Consider the following 12,618-nt stretch of genomic DNA (forward strand, 5'->3'; position numbering starts at 1 on the left):
GACCTTGTTTGGATCTTTATTCAAACAAACTGTAAAAAATATATACACTAGGGAAATTTAAACAGTAATTGCTTAGTTAATGATATTAAGAAATTATCTGCAATTTTAATTTTAATTGTGATGATAGAATTGCACTTGCATTTTTAAGACTTCTTACCATTTTATAAATTAAACTTTTCTGAGATAACTGAAGATTCATATTCAATTGAAAAAAAATTATACAAAGAGATCCCTTATAACTTTTACCCAGTTTCCCTCAATAATAACGAATTGTATAACTATAGTATCTTACAACAATCAAGATACTGACACTGATTCCATGAATATACAGAATATTTCCATCACCATAGGTTCCACATTTTATCTTTTAAAGCTACACTCACATCCCCTCTCTAGCACCTGGCAACCCCTAATCTGTTCTCTAGTCTATGATTTTATCATTTTGAAAATATAGAAAAGGAATGATACACTATGCAACCTTTTAAGATTACTTTTTTTGCACTCAGCATCATTTTCTGGAGATTCATCCAGGTTGTTAAGTGTATCAATAGATGGTTCCTTTCAAGTGCTTAGTAGCATTCCATGACAAGGGTGTGCTACAGTCTGTTTAAACATCCATTCACTGAAAGACACCTGGGTTGTTTCCATTTTGGGCTATTGTAAATTGAACTGTTATAAGCACTCATGTAAAGCCCTTATCTTACTTAAATATTTATGAATGAACTAAAATTTGATGTCTAGAATTTTCTTTTAAACAAAAATTCCAGACTTGGTAAGACATGAATGTAGTTCAGTGGTAGAGTGGGCTCAGCATGTTTGAGGATCTGGACTCAACCCCCAGCAGCAAAGTCAATAAATAAATAAGACCACCATGAGCTTCTTATCTTCTTATCTCTACTTTTGTATGTTTGAGTTTTTCCAAAATAAAAGTTTTTAAAAAGAAGAAGAAATTACTTATTTGGCCACTACACACCCACATAAGCACACACATCTTCAAACAAAATTGAAGATAGGCCTTTTTTATCTGGTGACTTAGCCCATGCCAAGTTCAAAGTAATGCTTTGCCTAAAACACAGAATTCACACCTTTCAGTAATGGTTACTATAACAGTCACTCTCTAAAGACAAATCCAATCTAGGACTACAGAGCTGAGATAATAGGTAGTCCGTAAGGTTGGACAAAGGCAGGTGAGTAATCATCATAATCAAATGTATGAGATTCATGAGTGGCTTGTCTTCAAAAGAGAGGGTTCACGTCTGACATGAGCAGGCCTATATCATCAAGACCAATGCTGAGAGAACAGAAGTGTGATTACTAAAGATGAAGAGCAACAAACCATATGAGCACAGTCAGACCTGAAAATGAAGTAAAATGCATTTTGTATTATGCAAAGGCTGCTTTTGTTTTTAAGCCACTCTAGAGGACAGGATATCGTTATCATGTTCAGTCTGCAAGCTAATGATTCTTTAGCATATTTCTGCAAAACGATGGCTACTCTTCAATGCCACCAATATTCTATCAGCTTATTTCCCTCTATGGCTGCATTATACCCTCCATTTCACTCCCACTGAGGACACCTTGTTTTTCTCCACATGAGGTCTTACACAAATGAAGTCCCACTATTCCAAAGAAATCAGGCAAATAAAAAGACATAATACCACCCCAATAACCAACTGAGATTAAAAACCAAGACCTTCAAAGGAAATATATATGACAACTTTCAAATGCCAAATAGTGCAATAGCTACCAATGAGTTTCCGTTGATTGGTCTTTAAAGCATGGACATGTATTATGTCGAGCAACTCTAGAGCTTAAATAAAGTCTTTTTTTTTAATTACAAGTGGCATACAAATCCACAGATCAAACTCCAATAAGACAAATTATAAATGATCATCTAAATTTTAGAGTTGCCACTTTGTTATATTGAATAATCATCCTATTAAGTGAGCTCCAGCCTTGATAGAAATAGTAATGTCTGGGGAATTATATTGGCCAAATTGTATTGTTATGTTATGTGCATATATGAATACCTAACAACAAATTTCACCATCATGTTTAACTGTAATGCACTAATTAAAATGTGAGGAAAAAGAAATAGTAATGCTAACTTACATACATATCTTCAAACAAAAATGAAGGTATTTCTTTTTTACTAGTACTATAAATAGGAAAAAAAAATGATCCAGCCAGGTGCAGTAGCCTATAATCCCAGTGGCTCCGGAGGCTGGAGCAGGAGGATTGCAAGTTCAAAGCCAGCCTCAGCAACTTAACCAGGTACTTAGCAACTCAGCAAAGACCCTGTCTCTAAATAAAATATTAAAAAAGGGCTGGGGATGTGGCTCAGTGGTTCAGTATCCCTGTGTTCAATTCTCAGTACCAAAAAAAGAAAAAAAATCTACTCAAATGTTTATAAACTAAAATACATTAGTCAATTCTATTATTTTATTTGGTTAGTTTAACATCTCAGGGATTCTATCAATGTAGAGAAATCTACTAGCAACATCAGATGAGGAAATTAAGGAAATAGAGTTGAATTCAAAATCTTGTTCCTGCATCATGATTCTGAACAAAGGCATGTGGAATTAAAATGCAAAACTACATAGACCACCAAGAATTGCACTGTAGACTGGCATTGAGGAGATTAATAATAGGGCTACTAGTGAGAGGAAAAAGGAAAGGAATTGGGCTGGGGAGTACACTGACTGGGAAGGAGCTGAGAAAAAGGCTAAAGTTAATTTACATGTGTGTATTGGATACTCTCTTCCTCTATTTTTTTGTCATCTTTCTTTACTCTTAACAACTAAATATTTCCTGGGTCCTGTGGATTCTGACTCTACAGTATAGATTTTTGGACAGTGTGTAGTCACTGACAAAACAGGAAGTTGAAACTCTAAGCATTCACCTTGACATACTTACTTCAAGGTTAATGTAAAGTAGTTTGCATAAAGTAAGATGTCCTTGCCAAAAATCTTTAGGGCTGCTTTGCTTATATATCACATTATCATTCTTCATAGCAACCACATATGCCTGGTCTACAGAACTTGGATTTCAGAGGGAGTCATTTTTGTGAGCTTCAGTAGTTTCAGAGAGAGAGGAACTTACGAGATAATAGGTAGGAAACAGAGCATAGAGGGAAAGTATTAAACCTGAAAGAATTCCAAGAACAAACTGCAAAATGGGTACAGAGAAATGAATAGCCATGTTTGGCAGAAGCTGTGTAGAGTGGACAAACAGAAGAAAAATGTACAGGGCAGGTGAGAACCTGCGAGTGACAGTCACTAAAGCCCAGGCAAGGCATTTACACTACATCCCATAAGACCCTGGGGAGCTGCTGCAGGCTTGAGCATGAGTGAGACAAGAGCAAGAGTAGTTAAGACGTGACAAATGGTAAGAACTAGAGAAGAAAGGCACAGAAAACCAGAGGCCGGAGGCTTTACTAATCATTCCAGGTGAGGTCAGAGGGTGATAGTGGGAGGGAAAGGAAAAAATTTAACCTAAGGGGCAGTGTGAAACATACTTAAAGCTAGTTTTGTCCTCAATTAAAACCTAGAGAATGGCCACTTGCAGTCATTGCTAAAGAACTGCTTATGAGATGCTAAGGATTCTTAACATTGATTGGGAGGTAAACTGCCATTATTATGATCAAATACATAAGAGGGCATGAAATTCTAATGGCTCATAAAATCACTTTTAAAGGAAGCTTTCATTAAGCTTAACAGAAAAAAATAGATGTTTGATTTAAGTAAAAATAATTTTTAAGAAGACCATGATTGGTTGCAAGGTGATGAGTATTTTTAAATTTCTAAAATAATTACTGCTGATTTTAGCAAGGCAGTAATAATGACTTAAATGATTGACAGATCTATTTTGTCTACTTTTGAAATATATTTATATATCTCTTTTTGCAGATCTATTTTTCTACTTTTGAAAATCACTACTGCCAACCTATTATTAATCAAAAGTTCACTATTTTGCAAATGCACCTATGAGTAAAACTGTGAAACACAGACAACACAATTTAAAGCAGCCACTTCTCAGTGTATGTGCCAACTTACTTTCTATTTTCATTTATGGGATACACTGTTGTTGAGCACCTACTATATGATAAGTATTTTGCTGATGTTAGATGTACAATGAAAAGTAAAATAGAAAAACAAACATAGCCTGAACATAAATGAGCTCACAAAGTAATGGAAAAGATAGATATTGAATACTTTTTAAAAAATCATCCAAATATGTAATTCAAAACTGTGATAAGAAGCATGAAGAAAAATTATAGGGTGTTATGAAATCTTATAATAGAGAGTCTAAACCAAGTCTGAGTCTGAGAAGGTATTTTTGAGGAAACTGTCTTTGAACTGAAATCTGGATGTGGAAGAGTAAAATAGGGAAAGGAGTAGGTAAGAGAACTAGATGAAAAGATGAGCATAGGGAAATAATTACATACAATAAAATGAAAATATTCTCTAACCTGTTGAGTAATAGTGTCCCATGGTCCCTGTAGCAGCCTCGTCTGATAGCACTCGTGGACTCCTTCCCATATGTCCTTCAGGGCTAACGGTCTCCCATCTGTGAAGGTGAATGGCAAGACTGTTAATGATTCATATAACACAGTGGTGCTTGGTGCTGATCTAAAAGTACTAGAAGTGTACCAAGACTTTTAAAAAATATATTTACTAGGTTATACCTTACTTACATATCAAAAACATCCTGTATGAATTATTGTTTTCTTCCTGAGAAACATTTTAACATTCAAACTTTTCTCCTTTGTATCAGCCTAGCAGTTAAATTTTCTGCCCACTCTTGCCTCCAGGAATTTTATGAAATAAACAAAAGCCAAATGTGTTTTAGAGAGAAATGATAGATACGAAGCATAGGCAATGGACCAGGTATACAGGCTCCCATATTCACAAGGGCTCACTAAGAAATATGTCAAACCTTGATACTCCCTCTGTTCCTTAAAACAAAGACACAGTACTCATGTCTCTTTAAATTTCACTCTCCTGTTGATTATGTGCAATGTCCATGTCACTCAGCTGGATATCATGGAGATCAGGGAGAAGGAAAATATATAATTTCTCCTAGTAAGGAGCCTACCATCTACCAGGGAAACTATAACAAACTATGAATAATTTAAAATACTAATAATAATGAAAAATATCTCTCTCCGAGAGAGAGATAGCTGCCAGAGGAAAAATTCAGTTCTCTGAGAGTCCAGAGAGGGAGACATTAGCACCCAGTGGCTGCACTGGGTGGAGATAGGGACTGTTGAAGATGGAATGACATGAGAAGGGTTTGGCATGAAGAGATTGGTAAAAAGCATCAGTGAACAATAATCCTCCTTTTAATTCTTTAGGCAGTTTTACTTAACCATCCATATTCAGTAACAACCCAAATAATATATTTTGTGAAGATCACTATGGCACTTATATTATATGAAAGATGAGTAAAGAGGAGAAATATATACTGTTATGGTTTAGATATTTGGTGTTTCCCAAAAGCTCATGTGTGAGACAATGTAAGAAGGTCTAGAGGAGGTTGAGAGTCTTAATCCAATCAGCGAATTAATACCCTGATAGGGATTAACTGAGTGGAAACTGAAGACAGGTAGGGTGTGGCTGGTGACTGGGTCAATGGGAGAATGTCTTGGGTATGTATTTTGTATCTGGTGAGTGAGGTTTCTCTCTCTGCTGCCTTATCACCATGTGAGCTGCTTCCCTCAGCCACACTCTTCTGCCATGATGTTCAGCCTCACCTTGAGCCCCAAGGAATGGAACAGCTGCCTATGGACGGAGACCTCTGAAACCATGAACCCCCAAATAAATTTTCCTCCTCTAAAATTATTCTTGTCAGGTCTCTTAGTCACAGCAGTGAAAACGCTGACTAAAATACATACTTAAGTTCAAAAAGGCAGAAAGAGGGAGTTATGTAGAGTCTTTCAAAACACATACTCCTGGAAAGAAGGAATCTAAATGCTAGAACTTAGTACTACTTGGCCCATTCAGAGCTATTGAGTCCTCAAGGCTTGTGGAAGTGTGCATTATTACTTAAAGAGAATACCTTATATACTGAATTATTAGAAGTGCTCTATAGGTTTAATGCAATGCCAATCAAAATCCCAACGGCATTTCTTGTAGAAATAGATAAAGCAATCAGGAAATTCATATGGAAAAATAAAAGACCCAGAATAGCAAAAGCAATTCTAAGCAGGAAGTGTGAATCAGGCGGTATAGCGATACCAGATTTCAAACTATATTACAGAGCAATAGTGACAAAAACAGCATGGTACTGGTACCAAAACAGGCGGGTGGACCAATGGTATAGAATAGAGGACACAGAGACTAATCCACAAAGTTACAACTATCTTATATTTGATAAAGGGGCTAAAAGCATGCAATGGAGGAAGGATAGCATCTTCAACAAATGGTGTTGGGAAAACTGGAAATCCATATGCAACAAAATGAAACTGAATCCCTTTCTCTCGCCATGCACAAAAGTTAACTCAAAATGGATCAAGGAGCTTGATATCAAATCAGAGACTCTGCATCTGATAGAAGAAAAAGTTGGCTCTGATCTACATATTGTGGGGTCGGGCTCCAAATTCCTTAATAGGACACCCATAGCACAAGAGTTAATAACAAGAATCAATAAATGGGACTTACTTAAACTAAAAAGTTTTTTCTCAGCAAGAGAAACAATGAGAGGTAAATAGGGAGCCTACATCCTGGGAACAAATTTTTACCCCTCACACTTCAGATACAGCCCTAATATCCAGAGTATACAAAGAACTCAAAAAATTAGACAATAAGATAACAAATAACCCAATCAACAAATGGGCCAAGGACCTGAACAGACACTTCTCAGAGGAGGATATACAATCAATCAACAAGTACATGAAAAAATGCTCACCATCTCTAGCAGTCAGAGAAATGCAAATCAAAACCACCCTAAGATACCATCTCACTCCAGTAAGATTGGCAGCCACTATGAAGTCAAACAACAACAAGTGCTGGCGAAGATGTGGAGAAAAGGGTACACTTGTACATTGCTGGTGGGACTGCAAATTGGTGCGGCCAATTTGGAAAGCAGTTTGGAGATTCCTGGGAAAGCTGGGAATGGAACCACCATTTGACCCTGCTATTGCCCTTCTCGGACTATTCCCTAAAGACCTTAAAAGAGCATGCTACAGGGATACTGCCACATCGATGTTCATAGCAGCACAATTCACAATAGCTAGACTGTGGAACCAACCCAGATGCCCTTCAATAGATGAATGGATAAAAAAAATGTGGCATCTATACACAATGGAGTACTATGCAGCAATAAAAAATGACAAAATCAAAGAATTTGCAGGGAAATGGATGGCACTAGAGCAGAGTATGCTTAGTGAAGCTAGCCAATCCCTAAAAAACAAATACCAAATGTCTTCTTTGATATAATGAGAGCAACTATGAACAGAGTAGGGAGGAAGAGCAGGAAGAAAAGATTAACATTAAACAGAGACATGAGATGGGAGGGAAAGGGAGAGAAAAGGGAAATTGCATGGAAATGAAGGGAGACCCTCATTGCTATACAAAATTACATATAAGAGGTTGTGAGGGGAATGGGAAAATAAACAAGGAGGGAAATGAATTACAGTACATGTGGTAGAGAGAGAAGATAGGAGGGGAGGGGAGGGGGGATAGTAGGGAATAGGAAAGGTAGCAGAATACAACAATTACTAATAGGGCATTATGTAAAATTGTGGATGTGTAACTGACGTGATTCTGCAATCTGCATTTGGGGTAAAATTGGGAGTTCATAACCCACTTCAATCTAATGTATGAAATATGATATGTCAAGAGCTTTGTAATGTTGTGAACAACCAATAAAAAAAAAATTTAAAAAAATAAAGGTGGCATTTCAAAGCAATAGAAAAAAAAAGAAGTGCTTGGTCATCAAGTGCAACAAAACTCAGTGAAATAATCTACCCTAAATCTTCAAAAAACTAAAAAGCATCATGGTATTCAGATTTACCAAGTATAAGTAAAAGGAAGGGTGTTGGAGAAATTTGCTACATTTTGAGTTCAGGCGGTTTAAACACTCATGTTTGTAATTACTCTCTGTGAGACTGTAAGTTATTTTGTTTTTAACTTTACCTGTAAAATGAAGATAATGATTCTTTTCAAATTTTGTTCTCATGAGGCTTACATTAGTGAATATACCCAGGACTATGTTGGATGTACAATGAGAATTCAAAAATATTAGGTAACTCCTTCTAGCCCCAACTCCACTGTGCTGGCAATTCTCAAAGCGAAAAGATTAATTTCTGGACTGTTATTTCTTAGAATGTTCCGAAGTTTCTACACCATGCACATTGTCTTTGATATAGTAATATACTAATAGCATAAGAAGGGCATTTCTCATGTTTGACCTGAAAATTTGAACTTTTCCTCAACCTTTATTTTTCAATAAATAGCAATAGAATATTTTGATACATTTTCAATAAGTATCTTCATCTTGGCATTTATCTGGCGGCAGGAGACCATTATCTTGTGATAAATAGTTTTATTCCATTGACATTTCCGTGTCTGTAAAATGAACGAGATTTATTCATCCAATTAACATTTGAATGTCATGTTTAGCTACAAGTAAAAAACAAGCTGCCTTCAGTATCTGTGTTATATTGTTTTCTGAACACATTTACAGAGTAGGGAAAACTCTGCTCTTAAGCAGTACACATCTTCAAAATTTGCACACGTGTGCAAGCTTTTGTGTGTGTGTGTGTATGTGTGTGTGTGTGTTGATGTTGAAAATACAATCTGAGATACTTCAGAGTCAAACAGCAAACTAAATAATCAAATTACAAAAAGATGACATGATTTTAAAATAATTTTTACAATGTCAAAGAGGAACTCAAGTAGTGGGATAATAAAAGGTCAGGGCTGGTATAATTACTAATTTTATAAACAAGGCAACCAAGGTCTTGGGAAACACATATCTGTAGAATTAAGCAGTCAGTTCATGACTGAGCCAAAGTCAGCATCCAGGTTTCAGGACTCACAACCTAGTGCTCTTCCTGCTATTCCATGCTGCCTCCAAGAGCAGAGATACTGCATATGCTTTATAAATACTGAAAAGTAACAAATAAAAGAATGCCCTTCTTAATGTTTTTCCTCTAAGAAAAAGCCTTTTAGACCTAGAGAAGAATATTTGGTTTAATATCTGGTAATCAGTAATGATTTTAATTTTATTCCTTAAAATATTTCAGCCAATATTTGAAGTACATGGTTTGGATGTTACCACTGTCAAAACCCTGAATATTCTGCTGGAAACATTCATACAAAATGCAGTAATAAGTGCAGAAACCCAGAACAAATGTTATGGAATTTTTACCAGATTTGATACTAGAATTGAGAGTATATACCGTAAATTTCCAGACAACACCAAATCTAGAGGGGAATTCCTTAGAATACAGGAATTAACCACTCTAGTCAACCTAGAGTAACAGTCACAAAAATTAAAAATAAATTCAAAACATAAAAACTGAATGTTTTACTTACATCACAAAAAATACATATTATTAAAATAATTTAGAATTTCTATGGTTTTAACTTTTCTGGTTTTTTAAAAGCTAATACCACATTAATAGTTATTTAGGCTCTTTCTATATCATTTGATAAAAACAGAATGACTAATATAAATGTATTTCTCCTGTCCTTGATTTTAACTTAATTTCAAAAGTTATAGTATGGAGGCTGGGGGTAGCCCTGAGTGGTACAGTATGTGTGTAGCATGCACAAGACCCTGAAATTAATCCCCATCATTCCCAAAAATTGTATTAAAGATGTTCTTAATAATGAAAAAAATCACCACAACCCTCCCTCCCCTGCCACATATACACACACTGACACCTGATAATGCCTTTTCTCTGTTCTGCACACAATGCTACTAAATCAGAAAACCGGGAGTTATTCTACATTCCTCTTTCTCAACCTCATGTCTCGTAATGAAAAATAGGGTCTATTACTACTTATAAATTTCTCTGGATCTGTGCTCTCCATTCCATTCCCACTGCACCAGAGTTCTAGTTCAAGACTCCAACAATCGCCTTTGTCATCTCCTACAGTCTCCAGGGCTTGGTTCCTTCCCTTGTTGGTTTCAAACATAAATATTATAAATATCCTGCTCTGGTAAACACCATTCCTTAGTTTTACTTCTCTCATAGTATAAACTCCAAGCAACACCATGGCCCCTGTTGCTGTCTCTGCCGTTCTTCACTATGAATCAGTCCTTAGGCAAGGTGGAGATTCCATCCCACCTCTCACTCACACAAACCAGTCAATCCTTCACCCTGTTGCTTTTCTCACTGCAAGTATCACTCTCTGAAATCATCTTACTTATTTATACCTTCATCTTTTCCTGCCTTTCCCAAGTAGCATGCAAGTTCTATGAAGGCAGATCTTGATTATTCTAGCTCCTGCATATATCCACCACCTGAATCAGGGTCTGGCACAGAGTAAGTGGTCAATAAAGATTGACTAAATTGATTAAATCAGTGGTATTGGTGCAGGTTTATATACATCTTCATATTCAGTATTTCCCACACTGGATAAAAGGAATAATTATGATTTTACAGGTTATGTGATATTGTACTATGATGATACACTGCAATTTACTTAAGTATTCCTCTGCTGTTGGTTACTTGAGTTATTACGAGTTTTGAAATGGTACCTGGCACAAAGGAGTCATGAACTAAGCCAAAGCAATTTTTCATCTTTTCAATTATTTTCTTTTGATAAATTCAGGAGAAGGGAATTACTAAGTCAAAGTGAAAAATAACTTTTAATTCAAGACAGAAGAACTAGTATCTTGCCACATCAAGATTCTCCCTCATGTAATGAGATAAGGAGTTAATTTTAGAAACAGATATTTATATAATTTGGCACCTAATATATGCCAAGCATTTATTCTAAGCCTCTGTGATACATCAGGAAGCAAAACAATGTGTTTTTTTGCGCATTCTTGTAGGGGGCGGAGGGGGTTAATGGTGTGATGATAAACAATGAATATAAGTGAGTGAATTGCAAAGCATGTTAAAAAGTGTGGTGTGGACTATTGTAAAACAGAAAAAGGAGAGTAGCCAAGGAGTACTGGCCAGGGGTGGGTTTGTGATTTTAGATCAGCTGTGAGCAAACACTGGGAGGCATTAGCTCTGAAGATTCCTGAATAAAAGAGGGAAGAGGAAAGAGAGGAGAGTGAACCAGTAGCAAGGCTACCACAGGATAGACTCAGGGAATCCCTTTCAGGGCATTAAAGACATCATTTTTTTTTTTTAAGAAAAGGCTATATGTAATTCACATATGTATAATTCACCAATTTAGAGTGCACAGCTCAACGGTAAGTTTCAGAGTTTTGTAACTATCAACTTAATCAAATTTAGAACATTTTATCACCTGAAAAGAGAGACCCCCCCAAATTCATTAGCAGTCATCCTCATAATGCCTATATCTGTCCAGTTCTAGGAAACCACTAATTTACTTTCTGTTGGAGTGGAATTGATGGGTCCTAAGGCAACTCTGTATTTAGCCTTTTGTGGAATTACCAGACTGTTTCACAAAATGGTTTCACTGTTTAAATCTCTTCAGCAGTATATGAAGGTTCTAATTTTGCTATATTCTTTCCAATATTTGGTATTGCTTTGTCTTTTCATTATGGTCATCCTAGTAGGTGTGAAATGGTAGCTCATTGTGATTTTTGATTTGCATTTTCCCTTATTATATGTGACACTGAGCATACTTTCATGGCACTATGTTCTTTGGATATATGTCTATCCAGATCTTTTTGCCCTATTTTTAAACAGGGTTATTTGTCTTGCTATTAAGACGTAAGAGCTTTTTATGTATTCTACATACAAGTCCCTTATCAGATATATTTACTCTCAAATTATCCATTTCTGTGGGATGTCATTTCACTTTGTTGGTGTCCTTTGAGGCACAAAAGATTTAATTTTGATGAAATCCAACTTATCTATTTTTTATCTTTGTTTGCTTGTGTATTTGATGTCATTTCTAATACATATCTAGATCTATTACAAGATTATGAAGATTTACTCCTATATTTTCTTTTAAAAGGATGTTGGTTTTTGAAACAAGGAGACATTGCAGGGTTTTCAGCAGAGCCATGGCATCCCCTGACTTAAATTTGATAAGAGTCACATTCTGTATCTCCTTCAAACATTTGAACTAAATGAAACAAAAATGCTCATTCACCTTTCTTGGACACATCATTGTATGATATTATTTTTTTTTGTTCTTTATGCATTATTTGGGAGTCTCTTCCACCTACAGTGTAGATTTCATGTGGGCGGGAACCTTGACTGTTTGGTTCCCTGCTCTATTCCCAGCATCTAGACCAGTGTGTGCAATGCTGGAACTATAAGATAGTACAAAATGAGAAGAAGGACTTGTACCATAGCAAGTCACAGCCATGAACGAGCCCAGGTTATGAGGATACAGAAGTCAGGAGTACCCAGTGGAAACTAGCTTGCAGAGAGGAGTGCGCTACAGCAAGAAAAGCAGTCACAAGTGGCCAGGAAAGCATCTGCTTCAGTAGAGTCCCTGGCTGAACTCCCAAAGA

At 36.2% G+C, this 12,618-nt stretch overlaps 1 protein-coding gene across 4 annotated transcripts in view; it reads right to left on the bottom strand.

Annotated features, from left to right (window-relative positions):
* The window catches only part of ATG10 (autophagy related 10), a 300,282-nt gene that overhangs the window by 104,754 nt on the left and 182,910 nt on the right, over window positions 1–12,618 (bottom strand). For all 4 annotated transcript variants that reach the window (XM_081294504.1, XM_081294501.1, XM_081294502.1 and 1 more), the window contains one exon: window positions 4,472–4,569. In XM_081294504.1, coding sequence (XP_081150630.1) covers window positions 4,472–4,569 — 98 coding nt within the window. The remainder of the gene's footprint in view (window positions 1–4,471; window positions 4,570–12,618) is intronic.

Source organism: Spermophilus citellus, assembly GCF_964194105.1.
Source record: "Spermophilus citellus genome assembly, chromosome: 1".
Lineage (NCBI taxonomy): Eukaryota > Metazoa > Chordata > Mammalia > Rodentia > Sciuridae > Spermophilus > Spermophilus citellus.